The sequence below is a fragment of the Eretmochelys imbricata genome, chromosome 11, assembly GCF_965152235.1.
Source record: "Eretmochelys imbricata isolate rEreImb1 chromosome 11, rEreImb1.hap1, whole genome shotgun sequence".
Taxonomy (NCBI): Eukaryota; Metazoa; Chordata; order Testudines; family Cheloniidae; genus Eretmochelys; species Eretmochelys imbricata.
This window is the reverse complement of record NC_135582.1, coordinates 69,299,493-69,324,601: the sequence shown is the minus strand read 5'-3', so window position 1 is coordinate 69,324,601 and position 25,109 is coordinate 69,299,493. Positions and strand designations below refer to the sequence as shown.

Below are 25,109 nucleotides of genomic sequence, written 5' to 3'. Positions count from 1 at the left end.
GCGCCCAATCCTGGACTATTATCCTGGGTCTTGTTTTGTCTCAACTGGAATTGTACACCACTAAGGGGCTCTCTACTATTAATTGTACTCTTTGTATCTGTCTTTTTGGGTGGGGGTTTGGGTTGGATGGTCATGGTGGTCTCCCATCTGACCTTGGAGTCTTCGGGTCCCGCTGCTCATCACCTTTCTTTGTGGGCCTTGGGGAGGATGGGATTGCTTGCATTGGCCTTAACGTGCACATAACACTTGTTGCTGTGTACTACGATAATGACTAATCTAATCCCATGCTTCAAGGCTTCAGCCAGTTGCCTGCAGGGGTCAGGAAGGAAATTTTTCCCTGATGCATATTTGTAAACAGGTTTTTTTTTTCTGTCTTCCTCTGAAACATCAGAGGCTGGCTACAACCAGAGATGAGATAGCAATTGGGGTGGACCCATGTCCTGAGGTGGGTCAAAAAATTCTCTGTCTTACATGCCTGGCTGGTGTATCTTGCTCACATGCTTATGGTCTAAAATTTGGGGTCAGGAAAGAAATCTCTCCTCCCCCCCTCCACCCCCAGTCAGACTGGCTGGACTATGGGAGTTTTCTGCCTTCCTCTGCAATGCTGGGCACGGGTCACTTGCTGGTTTGAACTAGAATAAATGGTGGATTCTCTGTAACTTTTAGGTTTCAGAGTAGCAGCCGTGTTAGTCTATATTCGCAAAAAGAAAAGGAGTACTTGTGGCACCTTAGAGACTAACCAATATATTTGAGCATAAGCTTTCTTTCAATCAAGATTTCAGTAACCCAGCCAGTGGTTACGGGCCTACTACAAAAGGGGTTGGGTGAGGTTCTCGCCTTCCTCGGCAGCTCATAGACATAGTTCTAAGAGCAAACTCTTTGGCTTTGGAAAGCACTGGGATGCACCAAGAGTCAAGATGTTCCAAATCCCGCTCAAAGCTGAATGCTGCATTGCTGTAGCCATGTCGTTTGCTCCTGAAAACTACACTCTACGTGTAACGCATCTATCAAAGTGTAGCTTCCTAGGAGTGGGTTGTGCCGGCATATCTGCCTTCCCACATGTGCAGTTATGACAAAGAAATGTTGTTTGAATGGGAAAGCAAATGGATTCCTCATCCCTGTGCATGCCTGCACCCCTGGGACTCGGGATGTATGCCAAGTGAAGGGGAAATGTTTGTGGGAGCCCCTGTTAAAATATTGGCAGCACAGCACAGACAGGCTCAATTCCTGGCTCTGGTTTCTGGGAACCAAGCACGTTCAAAGTTGCACAGCTTTGGGTTAAACTCTGTGGCGTGTGTCCACAAATGAGACTTCCTGTCTTGGAGGACCCCTAAGCTCACGGCCCCAAACCTGCAGCCACCCCGGACAGAGAGGATCTGCTGCCCAAGTATTTGCAGAACCAGTGTGTCATGGGCTGTGACCAGAGGTCTAATGACAGGGGACAAGAATGGCATGAGCTTAAAACAAGCCACTGAAACCGTTAAATACCAGCCTGAGAGAGCCCAGTGTGATGCCCGAGACCCTGCTCTCCCACCAATGGCATCAACTTCAACTCCGTCTCCATTCCTGTTTGATTAGTGAAGTCTAAAATTCTTGTCCACTGTCAGTAAAATACACATTCTGTTCAGCCTCCTAGGCCCCCCTCAGGGACTGGCTGGCTGTGGGTCTGAGAAATATAAGGGAACGTTACGGTTTCATCCTATACACAGAGAAATTAGATAAAAACCTACATATTCTCGCTGGAAGGTTGCTACATAACCCTACTTTATTTCTTAGAATTCAAAATTGAACATACAAGAACCCCAAAATAGAGAAAGACAAAGCAGGCTGCCTTCTAAAACAGAGAGGGGCAACTCTCCCTACCTTACTCCAGGCTGGCTCTTGGCAGACTAAACTCATGCTTCCCTATGGAGCCCCCTAGCCTGTAAGCAGGACCAGGAAAACCCCATAGAATTTAAAGTGATGACAGTTTTCAATACACCACAGAACACACTATAAAAAGGTTGGAAGCATCTGAGCACGTTATTGGTGCTTAACCATTACAATAAAAAAATAAACACTGGTGAGGCCTTTTTATGCTCATTGGAGCAGTACTGGAAAGAGGGAGATGCTTTTAAAAGTATTTGACTGGGACATGCCTTATGGAGTAGTGGTGTGCCTTTTGTTCCCACTAAAGCACTCTGGGGGTTGGCAGAGCCCTTTCTGGTTGGCCACAGAGGGTCGATTGGTCAGATGACTTGAACCTGGCCCTCCACTTTCTTTCCAGTTGCTTCTACATCTCTTCAGCCTCTTTCTTGCAAAGAAATCCCTAGAAGCCTGTAAAAATGGCTGGGGGGAAAAGCGGAAGTCAAGCTGGGTTGCTTCTGCTAGTAGGTGATGCTATACAAGGGGAAAGAGGAACTGGAACAACGAGTGGCATTTGGGATGTCAGCCACCAATGAGAGAATGACTGTCCACAAAAACAAGGCAGCCTGTCCCAGAAAGGACGACACACCATGGCAATGGAGCATGTACAGGGGAGAGGAGGACAAGGGGACCAAATGGCCGGGAAGCATGTGGAGGGAAATAAGAAGGTGGAATGGAACAGATGAAATGAAGAGCAAAATACTTATCACATTAGCCAGTTAAAGATACTTTGCATTCTTTCCTGACATCACTTCCCCAGCTGAGCAGTTGCCACTGATGTTTTACAATCAATGAATGGAAGGGGAAGTGTCCACCAGACAGTATCTCTAAGAAGCTGTGACCCGCTGCCCTAAAATGAATCCGTGAGGGTCTCAATAGCAGAAGTAGTATTTAGTTTTTCAAATTATTAAAATGGTTTGGTGCCAAGGCTGGCTTCTCACAGGTATGTGTGTGTGACTTGCGTGCCCTTTCCTTGTAATCGTCAATACTCTAAGCCCTTTAGTACGTTCTACATGATTACATCAATCCAGGACAATCAAGGCAGCCTGAAACGACTGGAAAGCTTTGTCACCCAATCACTCTAAACATAAACTGGTGCTGTGTTCAGTACTGAACAGAAAACGAGGGCTCTTAACGGTACTTCTCTTAATCTGCAATCAATATTTCTCGCTGCAGAGGGAGAGGTATCAAATCAACAATCACATACATCCTGATTTTGAGAAGGGCAGCCCAAATGCATAAAGTTGCACATACCTCTAGAAATGTCCTCTTTAAGCTGCTGGGACAAATGCATCGTGCAGATGATGTGTTTAGACTCCTGGAAACAGGCAGTCTCAACCAACATCACATATGAGCCCTTCTGTCCTGACTCTGTCGTTAGGACTGCTGCCCATTGTATGGTATGGGGCTACGTGGGGTTGGGAGCTGGGCAAATCTTTGAAAATACAGTTGCAGGGGGAAAAAGAAGGATTCTACCTGGACTAGCTTACTGTGTAAGCCCCGCGTATCATAGGATGATTAAGGGACCTAAATAATACTAGCTGAAGTGATGTGCAAGATCCCGTTCTCCCAACAAGAGCAGTAGGATGGCCACAAAAAGGTCTTAGAACAAGCACGTGCTGTTTCCTGGTGGCCAGTGTGAGCAGCACGGACAGAGGAGGGTCTCGGATTGACCTAGATAAGTGACTCCGTACCAGATGGGAAAAGGAGATGCTGTTGTAAGCACCTGAGTTTCCGTCCTAAGGAGCCTAGCCTGTGGATATGAGGTTTAGCTGGTTCATAATGCACACAGTGCCAAAGGCAAAGAGAAATCCAGATAGCTAAGCTGTCCTCTGGTTTGGGGGAACCAAACTGGGAATTCTTGCCTGGCTCAAGACTGCATCTCTGTGGCTCACAGTGGTTTCAGAGTGCCTACAATCATGTGGAAAGCTTAACACTGGAAAGAAAGCCAGCGGGATTTCTTTGGGGCAACAGAGAGCAATAGGAATTTATTCTTGATTTGTAGAGCGATCCCCAACCTTGATTATACTGCGGCTTGATCGAGAATGAGTTGCGAGGGCAACCAGCACCACTTCGACAGGGGTGTTTGCTTAGAGCTTGATTCAGTGCAAGATGAAGTCAATGGAAAGGCTCAGTGGGCTGTCTCTCAGGCCCTTAACTGAGATGCATGGCAGGGGACTGTTTCCTGTGTGGATGAGAGGTGTGCCAGGAAGCAGATTAACAGCTCATCACCCAGTTAAAGGAGGGCAAGACACAAAGATCTCCAGTGCTGCTGATCGGGCGTTTTCTATATGGGAAAGTTTTACAGGTTTAACCAAAGGTCTGAATTTACATCCATTTAGTTAAACTGGTGAAAACCCCCATGCAGTACTCTTATTTCAGTTTAAGAATGGCTTTTTTGGTTTGTCCTAGTTGTACACATTTAAGCTAAACAACAGTCAGCCTCTTGGGTACTGAAATAAGTTTGTCTACACAGGGATTTGCACCAGTTTAACTAAACCAGTTTAAATTAAACCAGTGAAAATTTCTTGTGTAGACAAGGCTTGAGTCCTGCTTGAGACAAAGGTGTAGAACATATGCTTGGCTCTAACTTCCGCTTTGGTTCTTTCAGCAGCCTGCATTTCTGGTCGCCAAGAGAATCTAGGGTCCTAGATGCAGTTGACTCACCATGTAAATTCACCTTCAACAATGGCAGAGATGTTTCAGATCTCCCAGAGCCAGCAGAGGAAAGACAGCAGAGTAGGGTCTCCATTCCGAGCCAACATGGGATAGGAGGCTCTGGGAGATTCAAGATGTCTTCCTGGTCTTGTTTAGAAAGCGACTGGTCCTTTCAGTCCTCTGATGAGAAACGAAGTGCAAAGGGATGTGATGACTTCAAACCAACGAATGGCTGTTTATCAAAGTGGAAATCTAAGGGAGAGAGAGCCTGATCCAATGCTCAGAGAAGTTGGTGGACAGATTCCTGTTGGATCAGGTCCAATGCCACCCATCCCTGGCTAGCTGCTATACGGACCTGCTGTTTGTCAGTTACGTGCTGGATAGCATTGTTCATGGGCCCACACATTTCTGTGCTGGAAAAGAGGTCGTGGTCTGTGTCTACGTGCTGTGCTCTGCAATCTCAGTCAGGGACTGAGGAACAAGGGCTGCTGCTTTTTAGAAACAGGCTTGAACCACCTGGAAGTTTGGGGTGCAGGTCCCAAATCTGAATGTAGACATGAATTTTGCAAAGGTGCTTCCATCTTTCTAATGGGCCAAACCGAACCTGGCTCTGGACACTCCCAAATTATTGAGCTGTTTAAAAATCTGGCTTTGTATTTTATGGCATAAGCTCATCTCTGCTTTTCATGGCAAAAAATTAGCTGTCCCTGTTGTGCTGCCCTAAAATATCTGCCTGCTCCCCTGGGTAGCACTCGAAGGGCCTGAATTTCGTGCATGGAGCACCCACCCACTAATCTCATTGGACACCGTGGGAGCTGCAGCTGCTGAGCACCTTTGAAATTCAGACTGTGTCTTTCTGGAAGAGCTGCAGGTTTGGGGCAGTCAGCTTGAGGAGCTCCGAGCAAGGAAACCTGATTTGTGGACTCCTCCCACAAAGCTTAAGCCAAAGCTGTGCAGCTTTGATTCCCAGCAAACACAGCCAGTGTCATAGAATATCAGGGTTGGAAGGGACCTCAGGAGGTCATCTAGTCCAACCCCCTGCTCAAAGCAGGACCAATCCCCACTTTTTGCCCCAGATCCCAAATGGCCCCCTCAAGGATTGAACTCACAACCCTGGGTTTAGCAGGCCAATGCTCAAACCACTGAGCTATCCCTCCCCCCCGTTCAGCCCGGCAGTGACGTGCTGCCAAAGGCCTCCCGCAACCATTTCAGCTTTGCTTGTCACACATGTTTCGTCATGACCACAAACTATGGGGCACCACCGCCCCGGCAAAGCAGCTCGTGTGGGCCTCAACTCAGCAAAGCACTTAACACCGCCTTCATTTTTAATTCAGCAGGGCGTAAGCACCTGCTTAGGCTTTGTGCTGAACAGGGGCTATGAAGCGGCACGTGGCTGGAAAGCTACCCTTAGTTCTTGAATGCTATTTCGTCATGTCGACAGTGCAGGGCAGTGTTCAACTGGTCTAATTTGAAAAGGGGGCTGGGGATGAATTGAATGTAAACATTTTTAAATAAAGACTGGATATCTTGCCAAAAAAGATGCTCTAACTCACCCAGAGGGTATGGGCTTGATTCAAGAATCACTCAGTGAGGTTTTACAGCCCATGTTATGCAGGAGGTCAGGCAAGATCCTAACTGGTCCTTCTGGCTTTAAAATCTATGAACACTTAAATAATTCTGAGCTTGGTTAAATCCTCATTTGGTTTTCCTTGATGAATGAGTACTGCTTCCCATAATTCCTTTGTTTTCTGCTCATCCTGTTCATCTTTATTCTTGTTCTCCCCCCACCCTCAAACTTGTAGGAGCCCTACCTGAAGATCAGGGCCATTGGATCAGATAAAATGAAAGGATTATAAAGATAAATTCCCCAAATTAATCAGTAGTGAAATAGGATAAAAACACTGTCAGAGACCCATCTGAGACGAAATAAAGAAAGTGATGCAGGGGATCTAGAATTGAAGATGGGAGGGGGATACCCTACAAAATCTGGTGGTTTGACACATGAGGCCCACTGGTTAAAAGGTTGGAAACAAAGGGTGGGAATAAATGGTAAGTTTTCATAATGGAGAGAGGTAACTAGTGGTGTCCCCCAAGGGTCTGGACTGGGCCCAGTCCTATTTATCATATTCATAAATGACCTGGAAAAGGGGGTCAACAGTGAGGTGGCAATATTTACAAAACTACTTAAGATAGTTAAGTCCCAAGCAGACTGCAAAGAGCTACAAAAGGATCTCACAAAACTAGATGACAGGGCAACAGAATGGCAGATGACCTTCAGTGTTGATAAATGCAAAGTAATGCATATTGGAAAACGTCATCCCAACGATTTGTATAAAATGATAGGGTCTAAATTAGCTGTTACCACTCAAGAAAGAGATGTTTGAAAATGCCTCGTGCTTGCATTACTTGCTAATTTGCAGAAGCAGCAGGACAAATCCATCTTTAAAATAATCATTATATTTAGTAATAAGCGCATCTGTATGTTAGGGTTACCAAAACAAGGTCTGGCAATAAGCATGTGGGATGTAGCAATAGTTGAGAATTACAATTTAGCGGCAGCTAAAGTCAGATCCTTGGGGAGGGTGGGGGGAAGATGATCTAGAATAGATCATATAACAAAATCTGCTCACCTGGTCAATGTGTCTGCAAAGTCCACAGAGATCCTGAGATGCAGGGCACTGCATGAGTTCAATGTTGTTGTTAGTCACAAGCTTGAGAGTGTAAGGGGGGAGGATTTTTTTCTCAGAAGGGCATTATTATTTCTTCTACTTCCAACAGCTGAATTCTTTGCACCGTGAATTGATTTGCTTCTAATTATATTAAAAAAAAACAAAAACCTGTTAGCCAAAAATATGGGCTCTCCCCCCTGTTGAATACAAGATGTATATTCTTGTAGACACCTGCATACAAGGTGCAGGTGCCCTCTGCTGATTTTGTTTCTTGCTCTCACTCTTTCACCACTCTGCTACTTGCTGACTTTCCCTCCTCCTCCTTTTTTTTTAAGTTTCTATCATTCTTCTTTTCCCCAAAGCACAGCTGGCTTTAGGGCGTACACTCTTGGGAAAACCACCGGATGGCCACTCCTCTCCATCTGCAGTAATCCACGCAAATCCGTCATGAAATGATTTGGCTGTCCGCTCTGGTGCGGTTTACCCTTCTCTCTGGCTTTTCCTATGACAGACATTTACGGTTTACTTTGGTTACTGCTGATCTCTTTTCCTTGGCCTCATGATCTGTTTAGTTTACGTCTACTTCCCTTCTATTCTTGTTCTATTGCTCTCATGATACCCTTCCTTCATTTTTAAGTTGATTTCTCTTCCTTAATGTCTTGCATGTCTCTCACCTGTATTTTTGCTTCTTTCCATTTCCTCCTTCAGTTTGGTTGCTTGTCAAACTATTTTTTAGCCTCCTTGTTCTGCTCTTCTTCGCAGAGCAGAGCACAGGACTATGAGATCTTTTATCTCACTACTTTTCTTCCCATCTTGTTTCTTTTCTCCTTCCCTTCTCTTCCATCTAGCCTGGAGGTGTGTTTGTGTTTTTGTTCTTTTTGTACTGCTGGCCGGCTGCACTGGAAATGCTGCAGGGGTTGAGTATAAGATAGTAAGTTGACAATCGCGATGCTGCCTTTCTTGATGGAAAGGCCAAATCCGTGTTTGCTACCAAATCTGTGTTTAGCAGACCTTGCTCTTGGTTGGCAAAGCTGGAGTGGAGTGTCCTTACAAATTTCTATGGTAAGATGATTTCTGCCGCTTTGTGGTTGCACCTAGTAAATATATTATTGTTCTCAGTCAAAGTGAACAAGAAGTTGTTTGAATGCTCTCAGCCCAGCAGCAGTGTGAATGGCTGTCCTGTTTACAGCAAATTGACAGCCCCAGGGGCTGTTTTGATTTAAAAATGGATGGTTCACCCACAGCTGCTGGACGTGAACATGGAGCAGTGCCGTGCCTTGCCTGGTGGGGCTGTAGGAATTAGTGTACAGGCCCAGCCCCACCACCCTGCCTGGAGACATGCAGTTCCAAACTGTGACAGAATTATATTCTGCGCAGCCACCCTGAAAATGGCTTTGGACTTCCCATGATGTGCCTCTCCCCATTCAGGCTGAGGCATGGAGATCTCAGCAGAATGTCTCTCTCGGAGAAGCCACAGCACCCCAGTGAAGATTTAAAAAGGTCAGCAACAGATCAGAGAATATCAGGGTTAGACGGGACCTCAGGAGGTCATCTAGTCCAACCCCCTGCTCAAAGCAGGACCAATCCCCAATTTTTGCCCCAGATCCCTAAATGGTCCCCTCAAGGATTGAGCTCACAACCCTGGGTTCAGCAGGCCAGTGCTCAAACCACTGAGCTATCCCTCCTGTCCTGTCTAAAGCTATGCTGACCTGGCTTACCTGTGACTGCATTTTATTCTTCTTCGGTAGTGTTAATCCTGCTTTCCTCATACCTGAGTTCCCGGCCTTTCCCTTTCCCCAATTATGTCTCTCTACAGCCTTCTTCCTCTTTGGTCACCCAGCACCTCTGGCTGCATCCTCAGTCCCTGTGTGCACTGTATCACAATACTCCGCATCTTTCCTTCTGTATGATACTACCCTCCACAGAGCTGCGTCGATTTATGCTAACTATCTGCCACTGAATAACAGATATCTGTGGGCTGATTTCACATGCCTGTGCCATCTGGGCTGGAGTACTGTTGGAACAGTTAGACACAGCAGTCCACAAGTTCTTCCACAGCTCAGATCAAGATGGGTGGTTTTGAGAGAAGGAAATTTGTTATCAATTAGTAAATCATTTCTGAGCATGCTCAGTGTCAAGCTGTCTGGAGTGGCTCCCAACTGGGATGTAAGGGTCGCAGTACCACAACCCCCCTACAATAACCTTTTGACCCCCCCCCCAACTCCTTTTTGGGTCAGGACCCCAACAATTACAACATTATGAAATTTCACATTTAAATAGCTGAAATCATTAAATTTAATTTTTTTTAAAATCCTATGACTGTGAAATTGACCAAAATGGCCAGTGAATTTGGTAGGGCCCTAATTATAAGCAACATTAATGCATGCAGCAACTCAAAAGCATTTCATAATGTCTAAACACATTTTTATAAACCTAATAAATACCTAGTTTAACTATACTAACCCACAGGTGAGCCAGACTGGTTTCCAGCTATGCATCTGTCAGTGGTCAGTGAGGCCTAGGGGCCTAGTTGGCAGGAGCTGGCATCTGGTCTGCCAGCGTCCTGCTCAGATGGCCTGTATTAAATTTTTTTCATAGAGTCCGAGCTCTCTGCCCTGTGTAACATTACTACACATTTTCTCATCCCAGCCTCCCAGGCCTGGTCCATGCACTGTTATAGTGGTTTAATTAAAGGGATCCTTTTTATACTGATTTAGTTACAGCAGTGCAGCTGTGTGTGTGGACAATCTCTTGAATCCGTTTAAGCCTGGCTTCTATCAGTTTAGCTTGCACCAAGCAGCATCCCCTCTCACCCCCCCCCCCCCCCCCAAAAAAAAAGGCTTTTTTTAATGTCGGGGACAGGACACAATTGTACATCGGTCTTGCAATTTTCAGGTCTCACTCTGCAATTTTTGCAACATACTCTGCCCTTGCTAAATTTGCATTTTTAACCACATGCTTAGTTTCCGTCCTCTTTTCTATTGGAAAAATACCAGCACCAGTATTCGGAGACATGCTACGGCCCCTCTTCCAGGCCAGACAGCAGCAGAAGCAAAGTCAGGAACTCCCAATGTGCTTATCCACCCACCTCGGGAGGTATGACCTTTGCCCTCTCCTTCAACCCATTCCTCTCACTGAAGTATGAAACTTTATTGATGCTGGTTAAGGGTCCTGACCTATTGCCTGAGTGAGAGCTACAGGATTAGATCCTATTTCTCTCTCTCCCCACTTTGTCCTTGGTTATTTATGATTTATATAGAAGACATTATTTTTAATAATAAACTAAATCAGTGGTTTTAAACCTGAATCACAAACCTCTCTGAGGTCTTCAGCAAAACAAGGGAAGGACCAGACTTTGGTCACCAATGGCTGTAACTGGGGCAAATCTCCAATCTAGAGAAGGCCTAAGATATAATAAAGCAGACTCATTTGGAAATTCTAGTGTCCCAGTCAAATTAGGTGAATACAGCTTCCATCTAATCCATGGCAGGAGTTGTATCCTTCATGTTAAGGTTCCCATTGTGATTCTCCTGGCGACTTAACCAAGCCTGGTTTCATCTGACTTAGCCGAGCTTGATTTCATTGATAGCACATGTGTTCTCCACCACGTACTGAAGAACTGGACGTCGGCATTCCATTGCTAGGACAACACTCTCCCCTTAAGCTTAAGCTTTTGCTGAAACTGTTCCTAAAACTGTACGTACTTAAGAATTTGGTCCAGGTCTTTTGAATAATATAAAAAAGATCGGGTCTTGTTACCGATGTTCATAAATAAAATCCTTGGCTGCTGTAGACTGTGGTGTCTTGCTGTAGGGTTGCTGGTTTGGTCTGAGTCATTCTAGTGCTGGGTTTCAGGTGGTCAGTGCTCATTTGTCCTGGAAAGAAAGCCTTTGTTCTGGACTTTGCAATTCATGTATAGGAGGGCATGATCAGAGCTGATATTTGCAAACCTTAACCCTGGTGAGTTTACTCTGTTAGCTGACGTGGTCGTAACTGGCCTGATCTGCACTGACTGTAAGTCATGATTTGAATCGTCTCATTTCATTCAGTCGTTCGCAATCGTGTTCAAATGTGGCAACTTTCTATAGTGTAGGCCAGGCCCCTGAGTGCGTCGGCACACCACGTTCAACTTACCCTCCCATCATGTGCCGACTAACAAAGGGTGACCTGTTTTGGAAACTGGAACCAAGCCTCTCTGGCTCCTACCACACACCATGAGCCGGGGGTTGCCATCCAAATACTGAACACGGCTCCCCCACCATAAATGTCATGGAAAAGCAACATGTTCACATTGATTCAAGGAACTGAAAACTACTCTTATGCAGAATCCGAGTGATTTATAGAACTTGATTTATGGAACTCCCTACTGCGTGCTGCTCTGGAGGCAAACAGCATGGTAAGGTTCTAAACAAGATGAGACATACTGGTATGAATTATTCTAGCATCTGCTGCTGCTATTATAAAGTAGATAGGATAAAAATGGCAAGGGCTATCAATCCTCATATGTCAGTGCATAAATTCATCCCTGGATGGACTCAGGAAGAAACTTAACCACTGCGGTATAAGATTGCACTATCGGATGCTTCATGGGAGATATTTATAACTTTCTTTGAATAGCCCAGGGCTACAAAAAGGCTTTTGGACTAGATAAAATGTACTGGTCTTTTTCTATGTCAATTTCTATGTTCTTCCCATATTCTTCCTAGGCCTTGGGAGCTGTTTCTATATCTAGGCTCCCGTGTGGGGACCACATGGCTGCTAAGCTTGTGTGTCCAGCTCGAGAGCTCCTAATGGACAATAATTCATTAACATGCACAAAAAGTGGAATCCTGTCATCCAGATACTGGCTCCTCGTCTGGAACTGTCATGTTTGGAGAGGAGAGTCGAGTACAGTCCTTGGCAGAGCAGTATTTGCCATTCTTTTCTAATGAGGATTGCGTGGGAGGTTGGACGGGCCATTTCTGAGGCTGCAGCATTGTGCAGGGGATCTGGTATGGAAGGATTCTACTGAGAACAGGGATGCTAATGATACTCCAGTTACATGGACGCAGAGCAGAAGGGAGGCTTCCTGACATATTAATCAGCTGGCTTATGTCAGTTGAATTATAATTGCTATTGGCAGAAGAATGAAGGGAGTTGGCAGGCAAACTCTGAGGAAGTGCAGGACCTACCTGGCCTTACTGCCAAGGAGGGGGTGGTTTGTACCCCAGAGAAGGGAGAAAAGGCCAGGGAGTTAAGTACCTAAACACCTTTGAGGATCTGGGCTGGGGTGCTGTAATTGGGGAGTGGGGAGAAGGAAAGATTTTGATGACAATATTTTCAGTGCGAATAAATCAGACCATTAAAGCCAACCCAACCTTGTTCCTTTTCTCTTTTTCAGCCCATCACTTTATCGTGGTCACCGCGTGCCATGACGCAGACTATGGCCAGCTGATCCAGGATTACTGCCTAAACCGGTTTAAATTTGACATGGAGGTGATAGGGCAGAAGCTGTGGTGTGACTGGGATGAGACAGTAGGGTAAGTGTCTTGGTGCTATTGTCTCCAGACCTTTCTGATATAACAAAGCAGGGTGTCCTGGCCAGAGACCTGGTGACCAGCGAAAGAACTGCCAGCCTGCCTCAGTTTGAAAACAAGACCCTGTGGGTAGCTATCAAGCTTAGGGTTTAGTACTAGTGCCTATCACCATAGTGTCTGAGCACCACGCTTCCATGGGAAGCTGATCGCACCATGCATTGTCCAGTGTGACCAGGGAAGTGTTTATCCCCTGCACTACGGAAGATGTTGTGGTCATTACAATGTAGCTGTGAGCGAACTGATGTAGCGTAATATTACATGTTGTCCTTCCAAACAGTGCTTCTGAACAAGAGGCAGCAGGGCGCTGTGTTAGGTTCACAGATTGTACTCCACGCTGCCTTGCAACTTGTTTCAGTTTCCAGGGAGTCCACTTCAAGGCATTACATATTGGAGCCTATTTTCCCATCACTGCTTGAGAGAAATATCTTGCATACTTTTCTGAATGTATTTCTGTTTGCTAGAAGCTGAGAATGAACCACAGGGCATGGATCACTTGATGATGACCTGGTCTGTTCGTTCCCTCTGGGGCACCTGGCACTGGAAGACAGGATACTGGGCTAGATGGACCTTTGGTCTGACCCAGTAGGGCCATTCTTATGTTCTTACTCTGCTGCCTATCACTGAGTAACTTCCAGGAATAAGTGTAGCGACAATTATGTTGGTCGGTCTGTCTGTCTCTCTCTCTCTCGCTCTCCTTTCTGCCAGTAGGGAATAGGCCTGAAGATGCTGATTTATTTTAAAATAGAGTAAAATGGATGGTGTCTGGAGTGTGTTTGAGCTATTGCTGGGAGGCTTGGCCAAAGAGGTGGGTTTTACGCTTAGGGCTTGTCTACACTGGCAAGTTTCTGTGAAGCAAAGCTGCTTTTTGCGCTCAAACTGCAGATACGTACATGCTGCCAAGCCACTTTGCACACCGAAACTCCTCGGGTGCCGCGCTGCAGAAAACCCACCTCGACGACAGTCATAAGCTTTCACGTGCAGAGGCTCCGGGGCTCTATTGCCAGTGTGGACACTTGAGCGCTGGCTGCCCTGTAATTGGCCTCCGGAGCGGTCCCATGATGCCTCAAGTGGCCGCTCTGCTCATTGTTTTGAACTCGGCTGCCCTGGAGGCATGCACCCTGCCGCTTTCAAAGCTCCATTTCTGACAGCCCTTGCGTGCTGTGCTGACCAGCCCCGGGACACAGAGCAAACCATTCATGTGGAATGCTTGTGCTGCTGAACACAGAGGCGTGTGTGTGTGTGTGAGAGAGAGAGAGAGAGAGAGAGAGCGCCCAGGGATGGAGGCGGAGGTTGATGTTGGGGTTTCCCTCTCCCCCTGCTTCAGGACTGGTTGCTTCCTACTGCTGTCTGAACTTACAAGACAGCATGCTGATGCACTGTCTGTCCCGCAAAACACACTGTCTGTCTCCCCACCTCCATACACACACGCACTCTTCCCCCCCCCACTTCAGTTGAAAAGCAGCTGGCAATGTAGTAGGATGCCCATGGAATGATGGGATTGGTGCTCCGTGCTGGTCCGACTCGCGGCACTGGTCTCGCAGCCCCGATCCTCGGAGCCGGCCCCGCTCGAGGTGGTCATCGGCTGACAGGTTGTGGTCCTGCTCGAGGTCTAGGTCAAAGTCTGAGACCCCGCGGCACCGCTCGAACCGACACCGATCCGCGACGCTGTCCGCGAAACCACTCTCCATCGTGGCACCGCTCTCTGGCACGGCACCATTCCCCGGCACGGCATTGGTCACACTCCTGTGGCCGCTCTCCACTGAGGCAAAGTCCAACATCTCGGAGCCAATCGATCTCCCGGTACTTCTCTCCACAATGGCACCGCAAATCACCGTCTGGATCTCGCCACTCCGCACGGTACCCATTCCGCCCGTCAGGGGACGCAGAACCCTCCCAGCACAGCGTACCGCCCCTCCTTGGCCGTCCCGCTCCCAGTCACCCTCCCCCAGGTCAGGTAGGGCATCGGGAGCATCGGAGGCACCCCAATCAGGTCCGGGCAGTCTCAGATGAGACTCTTCAGTGCCCCACTGGCAACCCTAGTGGCAGTTCTGGACTCCCTGGGCATACCACCAAGCTCAGGGTGCCCTCCAGGCATCCCTCCGCCATCTCATTCTGGGTCTTGTATTCCCATCAGTCGTCATCCTCCGCACCCCACACAAACCCTGGATCCGGCCCCACCCCCAGTGGAGGCTACACCTGGTGCTCAGGAGGAACCAGAACCAGTGACCAAGGGGCTGTCTTGGACCCAATTCTGCTGGTCACCTCCTCCTCGTTTTCTCCTGATGATGAGGCGGTGGTGGGTACATCCACATCCGGCCCCCAACCCATGGACTACCGGGCCCTGCAGGAACTCCTATGGCGAGTGGCCTTAAACATGAATCTCCAAGTGGAAGAGGTCGTAGAAGAAGAGGATCCCATGGTGGACGTTCTGACACCAGAAGGGCCCTCTAGGGTGCAACTGCCCTTTATAAAGTCAATTCAGTCAAATGCCAAAACAATCTGGCAAACTCCGGCCTCCATTCCCCCCACAGCCAAAGGGGCCGAAAGAAAGTACTTTGTCCTCACTAAGGGGTACGGATACCTCTTTATCCATTTCCCTCCCCCCCATGCTCCCTGGTGGTGGATGCGGTAAACGAAAAAGAGAGACGGGGTCAGCAGGGGCCTGCCCCTAAATCAAGGGATGTGAAATGTCTGGATCTCTTTGGGAGAAAGGTTTATTCTATCAGTGGCCTCTCCCTACGGATCGCTAATCAGCTCATGATCCTTAGCGGATACAGCTATAATTCCTAGTCTGCTATTCAAAAGTTCAAGGAGCTCCTCCCATCCAATTCTCGGCAGGAGCTGGGAGCCATTGCTGAGGAGGGCAGACTAGTGGCAGGAACTGCTCTTCAAGTCTCCCTGGATGCTGCGGACGTGGCGGCATGTACACTGGCATCTGGTATCGCCATGCGGCGTAACGCCTGGCTTCAGTCCTCAGGTCTCCCGCTGGAAGTTCAGCGAACTATTCAAGACCTTCCGTTTGATGTTCAGGGGCTCTTCGCTGAACAGACCAACTCTAGGTTGCATAGCCTGAAAGATTCAAGGAACTCAATTAATTAAGTCTCCAGGCATGCATACCCCGGCGACTCAAAGAAAGCCGTTTAAGCCCCAGCCCACCCAGCAGCTGTCTTTCCCTGCTAGGCCCAGGCAGGACTTCTCCCGCAGGAGGAGGACATACATCAGGTGCAGACCATCGCGTCCTCCCTCTGGTCAGGGCCAGGGACAGTCCAAGCCCCCTCTGGGCCCTAAGCGCCCATCTTGAAGATGCACACGAGGATGGATTACCAGTCCATATCCCGGCCAGTTATCTTCCCTCCCTGAACCGTCTATCCCGCTTCTACCGTGCGTGGTCCCTTATTAAATCGGACCAGTGGGTCCTCCGCACGGTAGAGGCTGGCTATTCTATCCACATCTGCTCCTTCCCGCCCTCCCACCCCCCTGCCCATCCCTATTCAGGCCCCTCTCACGAGCAACTCCTGGTCCAGGAGGTCCAGTCGTCCTCCCTCTAGGAGCAGTGGAGGAGGTACCTCGGGAGCTCAGAGGCAAGGGTTTCTACTCACGCTACTTCCTCATTCCCAAGGCAAAGGGGTTCTACGGCCCATTCTGGACCTAAGGGAACTCAACAAGCACATCGTCAACCCAAAGTTCCGCATGGTCTCCTTGAGCACAATCATCCCCTCCCTGGATTTGGGAGACTGGTACGCCGCCCTCGACATGAAGGATGCTAATTTTCATGTTTCAATCAACCCGTTTCACAGACGTTTTCTCCATTTTGTAGTAGACAGGACGCTTTATCAGTTCACGTTCAACTGCTTAGGCATTATTCTGAATGTCAACAAGTCTGTTCTCACCCCAACACAAACAATAGAGTTCACTGGGGGAGTCCTGGATGCAAATCAGGTGAGAGAGTCCTCCCGGAGGCCCATCGTCTAGCCCTTGCACATGTAATCACTGGCCTTTGCAATTTTCCCACCACCATGGTGAGACAGTGCCTCAAGCTGCTGGGCCACATGGCGTCCTGCACCTACGTGCCACAGCATGCCAGGTTGCAGCTCAGGCCCCTGCAGGCATGGCTTGCACCCGTGTATCATCCGGATCGTGACAGTCTGGACATGGTGCTTACCGTTCCAAGACATACCCTCGATTCCCTACATGGTGGCTGGACCCCCGCATGGTAAGCACCGGGGTACTGTTCCACCCCCCCTGCCTCCCAGCCCACTCTGACATTGGTAATGGATGTGTTGGTGCTCGGCTGGGGAGCACATCTTGGGAGCATGACGACTCAGGGCCTATGGCAAGTAGAGGAACTGGCTCTGCATATCAACATCAGAGCTCAGGGCAATCTGCCTCGCATGCCAGGTGTTCCTGTCCCACTTGCAGGGCCACTGTGTAGCGGTACTGATGGACAATACCATGGCCATGTTTTACATAAACAATCAAGGCGGAGCCCGGTCATCTCCTCTCTGCCAGGAAGCTCTCCTCCTATGGGAATTTTGTTTAGCCCACTCCATCCTTCTCTAAGCCTCATACCTGCCAGGCGTTCAGAACGTACTGGCGGACAGCTTGAGCAGGCAGTTCGTCACACACGAATGTTTGATTCTCCCGGACGTCATCCATTCCATCTTCCGCAGCTGGGAGTTTCCCCGAATTGACCTGTTCGCCACGTGGGCCAACAGGAAGTGCCCAACCTTTTGCTCTTTCCGGGCTCGCAGCCCGGGCTCGATTGTGGACACCTTCCTGATCCCATGGTCTGGTCAACCACTACGCCTTATCACTATTTCCTCTCATCCACAAGGTGCTTCTCAAGGTCTGAAGGGACAAGGTGGACGTCATCCTGGTGGCCACAGCTTGGCCTCATCAGTGCTGGTACCCCACCCTCATGGACCTATCGATCCGGTCACCGATTCGCCTACCTCTCACTTCTGACCTCATCTCGCAGAATCTCAGTCGCCTTCTCCACCCTGACCTTCAGTCACTTCACCTCATGGCCTGGAGGATCCATGGTTGAACCAAGCAGAGCTCTCCTGTTCGGACCCGGTGAGGCAGGTGCTCCTGGAAAGCCACAAGCCTTCTACCAGAACCACTTACAAAGCAAAATGGAAAATGTTTTCTATCTGGTGTGCCCAACGGCAGGTACTCCCACTCCAGACTTCAATCCCGTGCATCCTGGACTATTTGGTGCACCTGAAAGATCAGCACCTGGCATTTGGTTCTCTTAAGGTTCACCTCGCGGCTATTTAGGTATTTCCCCTGGGCATTTCTAGTCGCTCAGTGTTTGCACACCCTATTGTGGGACATTTCCTAAAAGGACTAGAAAAGATCCATCCCCCGCTGAAGCCCCCTGTACCTGCCTGGCACCTCAGTTTAGTCCTATCTTGTCTCATGGGTCCTCCCTTTGAGCCGCTAGCTTCATGCTCTCTCCTCTACCTCTTCTGGAAGGTTGCCTTCCTAGTGGCCATCACGTCAGCACGATGCATTTCTGAACTACGAGCCCTCACATGTGATTTCCCCCCCATACCATTTTTCATAAGAACAAGGTGCAGCTTCGGCCTCACCCGGCCTTCCTACCAAAAGTCGTGTCCTGCTTCCATGTTAGCCAGGATACTTTCCTGCCGGTTTTCTTTCCAAAGCCATACGCCATCCTCTGTGAGCAGCAGCTGCATTTGCTGGACATTAGAAGGGCGCTCACCTTCTACATAGACCGAACAAAGCCGTTCCGGAAAACAACCCAGTTGTTCATCTCTCTAGCGGAGCGGATGAAAGGTTTGCTGGTCTCTTCCCAGTGGATGTCCTCCTGGATCACGGCGTGTATTCGTACTTGTTATGACTTAGTGAAGGTCTCTCCGCCTGTTGTCATGGCTCATTCCACGAGGGCTCAGACCTCGTCAGCAACCTTCCTGGCACACGTACCCCTCCAGGAAATCTGCAGGGCTGCCGCATGGGCTTTGGTGCACACCTTCACGTTGCTCTACGCCATTGTCCACCAATCACACGACGATGCGGCCTTCGGCAGGGCGATTCTCCAGTCTGCAATTCCTTGACTCCGACCCCACCTCCGAGGTAAGGCTTGGGAGTCACCTAACTGGAATTGATATGAGCAAGCACTTGAAGAAGAAAAAACGGTTACTCACCTTTTTGTAACTGTTGTTCTTCGAGATGTGTTGCTCATATCTATTCCATTCCCCCCCACCTTCCCTTCTGTTGGAGTAGCTGGCAAGAAGGAACTGAAGGGGGGTTGGGCTGGCAGGGTCATGTATAGAGCACCCTATCGGTGCCACTCCAGGGGCCTCCACAGCCAGCCCGACGGGTAGCTGCTAGGGAAGAAGTTTCCGACATCCGTGCACGTGGCATGGGCGCACACACCTAACTGGAACAGATATGAGCAACACCTCTCGATGAACAACAGTTACAAAAAAGTGAGTAACCATTTTATTCATCCCCTATCATCCACTCCCAGCTTCTGGCAGTCAGAGGCTAGGACACCCAGAGGATGGGGTTGCATCCCTGCCCATTCTGGCTAATAGCCATTGATAGACCTATCCTCCATGAACTTACCTAGTTCTTTTTTGAACCCTGTCATAGTCACAACATCCCCTGCCAACAAGTTCCAGATGTGACTGTGCATTGTGTGAAGAAATACTTCCTTTTGTTTGTTTTAAACCTGCTGCCTGACACAATAATTAAGGGTCACCCAATTAAATTATTATGAGAAGGAGTAAATCACACTTGCTTATTTACTTTTTCCACACCAGTCATGATTTTATAGACCTCTGTCATGTCTCCCTTTAGTTGTCTCTTTTCCAAGCTGAAAAGTCCCAGTCTTATTAATTTCTCTTCAGAAGAAAGTTGTTCCATCCCCTTAATCACTTTTGTTGCCCTTCTCTATACCTTTTCCAAATCCAATGTGTCTTTTTTGAGATGGGGCTATCACAGTTATATGCAATATTCAAGGTATAGGCGTATCATAGTGGCATTATGATATTTTCTGTCTTATTATATATCGTTTCCTAATGGTTTTTCATATTGGGTTAGCTTTTTTGACTGCTGCTGCATATTGATCGGATGTTTTCAGAGAACTACCCACAATGACTCCAAGATCTCTCTCTCGAATAGTAATGGCTAATTTAGATCCCACCGTTTTGGAATTATGGGATTATGTTTTCTATTGTGCATTACTTTGCATTTATCAGTATTGAATTTCATCTCTCATTTTATTGCCCAGTCACCCAGTTTTTCTGAGAATCGTTTGTAACTCTTTACAGTCTGCTTTGGATTTCACTATCTTGAGTAATTTTTGTTTTGTCTGTGAATTTTGCCACTTCACTGTTTACCCCTTTTTCCAGATCCCTTGTGAATATGTTGAACATACCAATCCCAGTACAGATCCCTGAGGGACACCTCTAATTACCTCTCTCCATTCTGAAACCTGACCATTTATTCCTGCCCTTTGTTTCCTGTCTTTTAATGAGTGACTGATTTGTAAGAGGAACTTCCCTTTTATCCCATGACACTTACTTTGCTTAAGAGCCTTTGGTGAGGGACCTCGTCAAAGGCTTTCTGAAAGTCCAAGTACACCATACCCACTGGATCACCCTTGTCCACAAGTTTGTTGACCCCCCTTAAAAATTCTAATATATTAGTGAGGCATGATTTTCCTTTACAAAAGCTATGTTGATCACTTCCCCAACAAATCGTGTTCATCTATGTGTCTGATAATTCTGTTTTTTACTATAGTTTCAACCAGTTTGCCTGGTATTGAAGTTAGGCTACTGGCCTGTAATTGCCGAGATCAACTCTTGAACCTTTTAAAAAAAATTGGTGTCCCATGAGCTATTCTCCAGTCATCTGGTACAGAAGCTGACGTAAGTGATAGGTTACATAAAACACTTAGTAGTTCTGTATTTTCATAATTGAGTTCCTTCAGACTCTTGAGTGAATACTATCTGGTCCTGGTGACATAATACTGTTTAATTTGTCAGTTTGTTCCAAAACTTCCTCTTTTGGCACCTCAGTCAGGTTAGAAAAGGAGGAAGTGTTGCCTTGTGCATCAAAGATGTACACACTTTCACTGACGTTGAAATGGAAATAGGAGACAGACTTGTTGAAAGTCTTTGGGTAAAGATAAAAGGGGTAAAAAACAAGGGTGATGTCATGGTAAGGGCCTACTGTAGACCACCTAGCCCGGAAGAAGAGGTGAATGAGATTTTTTTCTTAACAACTAACAATCATCCAAAGCACAGGACTTAGTGGTGATGGAAGACTTCAACTATGCAGACATCTTTTGGGAAAATAACACAGCAGGGTACAGATTATCCAACAAGTTCTTGGAATGTATTGGAGATCATAGGTGCCAACTCGGTGGTTGCTCCAGGGCTGGCAGGCAAGTTCCCCTCCCCCCCACCCCACCTCGTCCGCACCCCGGCTCCTCCGCTTACCTCCCATCGTTTCCCAGCCAGCTGCCACCAAACAAGGGTTGGAATGGGGGTAGGGAAGGGGCAGGGCCTCATGGAAGGGGTGAAGTTGGGGCGGAGCCAGGGGCGGGGGGGGCGGGGTTGAGCACCCACGTGAAAGAGGGGAAGTTGGCACCTATGTTGGAGACTATTTTTTATTTCAGAAGGTGGAGAAAGCAACTGTTCTAGATTTGATTTTGACAAATAGGGAGGAACTGGTTGAGAATTTGAAAGTGAAAGGCAGTTTGGGTGAAAGTGATCATGGAATGATAGGCGGGAAAACAGCAGAAGAAAGATAATGGATTTCAAGAAGGCAGACGTTCGCAAACTCAGGATTTGGTAGGTAAGATCCCATGGGAAGCAAGTCTAAAGAGAAAAGCAGTTTAAGAGAGATGGCAATTTTTCAAAGAGACATTATTCAGGGCACAAGAGCAAACTATCCCACTCCATAGAAAAGACAGCAAGTATGGCAAGAGATCACCCTGGCTTAACCAGGAGATTTTCAATGGTCTGAAACTCAAAAATGGGTCCAAGAAAAGGTAGAAACCAGGTCAAATTATGAAGGATGAATATAAAAAACAACAGAAGCATGTAAGAGCAAACTTAGAAAGGCCAAGGCACAAAATGAGATCAAACTAGCTAGAAACATAAAGGATAACATATAAATATGTGAAAAGCAAGAGGAAGACCAATGACAGGGTAGGCCCATTACTCATTGAGGGGGAAAAGACAATAACAGAAAATGTGGAAATGGAAGAAGAGCTCAATGACTTTTTTTGTTTCAGTTTTCACCAGAAAGGTTAGTAGCAATCGGATGTCTAACATAGTGAATGCCAGTGAAAATGAGGTAGGATATGAGGCTAAAATAGGAAAGAACAAGTTGAAGACATCTGATTTGTCTAAGTAACTTTTAAGTCTGCAAGGCCTGATGAAATCCACCCTGGAATACTCAAGGAGCTGACTGAGGTGATATCTGAGCCATTAGCGATTTATCTTCAAAAACTCATGGAAGGCAGGAGAGATTCCAGAGGACTAGAAGGGGGCAAATATAGTGTCAATCTGTAAAAAGAAGGGAATAAGGACAACCTGGGGAATTACAGAGCGATCAGCTTAACTTCAGTACCTAGAAAGATAATGGAGCAACTAATCAAGCCATAGAAGATAGTAAGGTGATAAGTAACAGTCAACATGGATTTGTCAAGAACAAATCATGTCAAACCTGCTTAATAGCTTTCTTTGACAGGGTAACAAGCCTTGTAGATAGGGGGGAAGCAGTAGATGTAGTATATCTTGACTTTAAAGCTTTTGATACTGTCTCACATGACCTCCTCATAAACAAACTAGGGAAATATAGCCTAAATGGAGCTACTATAAGGTGGGTGTGTAACTGGTTGGAAAACCATTCCCAGAGAATAGGTGTCAGTGGTTCACAGTCAAGCTGAAAGGGCATATTAAGTGGGGTCCCACAGGGATTAATACTGGGTTCAGTTTTGTTCAATATCTTCATCAATGATTTAGATAATGGCATAGAGAGTATACTAATAATATTTGCGGACGATACCAAGCTGGGAGGGGTTGAAAGTGCTTTGGAGAGTAGGATTAGAATTCAAAGTGATTTTGACAAACTAGAAAATAGGATGAAATTAATAAGGACAAATGCAAAGTACTCCACGTAGGATGTAACAGTCAGCTGCACACATACAAAATGGGAAATGACGCCTCGGAACGAGTACTGTGGGTAGGGATCTGGGGGTGGTAGTGACTCACAAGCTAAATATGAGTCAACAGTGTAACACTTGCAAAAAAAGTGAGTGTCATTTTTGTAAGCAAGGCATAAGAAGTCATTTTTCCACTCTACTCTGCACTGATAAGGCCTCAACTGGAGTGTCGTCCCGATCTGGGCGCCACATGTCAGGAAGGATGTGCACAAATTGGAGAAAGTCCAGAGAAGAGCAACAAAAATGATTAAAGTTCTAGAAAAATGACCTCTGAGGAAAGATTGAAAAAATTGGGTTTGTTTAGTCTGGAGAAGAGAAGACTGAGGGGGGACATAATAGTTTTCAAGTGCATAAAAACTTGTTACAAGAAGGAGGGAGAAAAATGTTCTCGTTTAACCTCGGAGGTTAGGACAAGAAGCAATGGGCTTAAATCGCAGCAAGAGAGATTTAAGTTGGAAATTAGGAAAAACTTCCTAACTGTCAGGGTAGTTAAGCATTGGAACAAATTGCGTAGGGAGGTTGTGGAATCTCCGTCATTGGAAGTTTTTAAGAACAGATTAGACAAACTCCTGTCAGGAATGGTCTAGTTATTACATAATTCTGCCTTGAGTGCAGGGAACTGGAGTAGTTGACTTATCCAGGTCTCTTCCAGTCCTACACTTCTATGATTTGTCACCTAAAAAGAAGGGTTCAGATGTGGGAATCTCCCTCACATGTTCTGCAGTGAAAACCAAAGCAAAGAATTCATTTAGCTTCTCCTCAATGGCCTTATCTTCTTTGAGTGCTCCTTCAGCACCTTGATCATCCAGTGGCCCCACTGAGTTCTTGTTGGCTTTTCTCCTGTCTCCTGCACTCACCTGTCTCCCCGTCATTGTTGACCACACTTGTTTGGAGCAGGTCTGTTGTTGAAAGGACCATCTCTCCCTAACATGACTGACTTACAGGTGGGTAGGGCCTATCCTATGCAGAGCTTTGAAAATCAAGACAACAGCCTTGAAGTAGACTCTTGTGTTCCATGGGATACCGATGCAAGAGAGGAGCAGATGATGACTGAGAATATGCAGTGCTGCAGAGATGTCATGCAGGAGGAGAACTGGCCTATTTCCTTGCTATTCACGGAGCATCTAATCCAACTCCCACTGAAATCACTATGGAGTCTCCCATTGACTCAGTGACAGTTGGAGTAGGCCAATAAATTCGGTTCACACCAGTAGAATACTTTGCTATATTGGAGAATAAAAAACCGTCTTTTTTTGCTCTTGAACTATTATTGTCAAGTAACAAGTCTGGCTTTTTGATGCCTAACTGGACTGAATAGGATGTGTTTTGCCTTATGTTTACTGGCAAATTTTTAAGACTCTGCATTGGAGGGAAATCAGCATATTCTCTCAAGGAGGCTTATTTGGTTAGTCAGTGACCATTTTAAAAAACAAAATACCCTGTGACCTTTCGAATTACAGTTTTATGGGCATTCCAGTATCTCAGTAATTTTTGATAGGTTTAGGGTGACCAGACAGCAAGTGTGAAAAATCGGGACAAGGGGTGGAGGGGCAATAGGAGCCTATATAAGAAAAAGACCCAAAAATCGGGGCTGTCCCTATAAAATTGGGACATCTGGTCACCCTAGATAGGGTGATAATATATTTATGAAGAAACATGTCCTCTTATCATTGCCTAGGACTTCAGGCACACTATCACCTTATGACCACTTTGAAGGCAACTGAAACACCTTGTTCCTTCATCTTAACTGTCACAATTACTTGTTTAGAGGAGCTCTGCGCTGATTAGTTGTCATATCAGCAGAACTATTTTCTGAATAAGAATATGGGTGAAATCCTGGCCCCACTGAGGATTTTGCCCATTGAAAATTAAGTTTCAAAAAGGTTTTTAGAAATATCTATTTCTGCTTCAATACCACCATGGTTGGTGCCGCTGTCTTTTAATGAGGGCTGCCATTTTACTGACGTTTCTAGGAATGAAATCTTGTAGTTCGAGACTGAGAATATAACAACAAAATAATTCCTGACAACAACTTGTCTCATTCATTTTTAATGTTGAGAGATGCTAAGCTATCTCTCAGACCCAGTCACTAGA

The 25,109-nt window shown here is 46.8% G+C and overlaps 1 protein-coding gene across 1 annotated transcript in view; it reads left to right on the top strand.

Moving 5' to 3' along the window:
- The first annotated feature begins 5,800 nt into the window (after positions 1-5,800).
- Positions 5,801-25,109, top strand: part of RAMP1 (receptor activity modifying protein 1) — a 75,843-nt gene continuing 56,534 nt past the window's right edge. Inside the window, exons 1-2 of the mRNA XM_077829479.1 lie at positions 5,801-5,903; positions 12,613-12,751. Of these exons, the coding sequence (XP_077685605.1) occupies positions 5,801-5,903; positions 12,613-12,751 (242 nt within the window). The remainder of the gene's footprint in view (positions 5,904-12,612; positions 12,752-25,109) is intronic.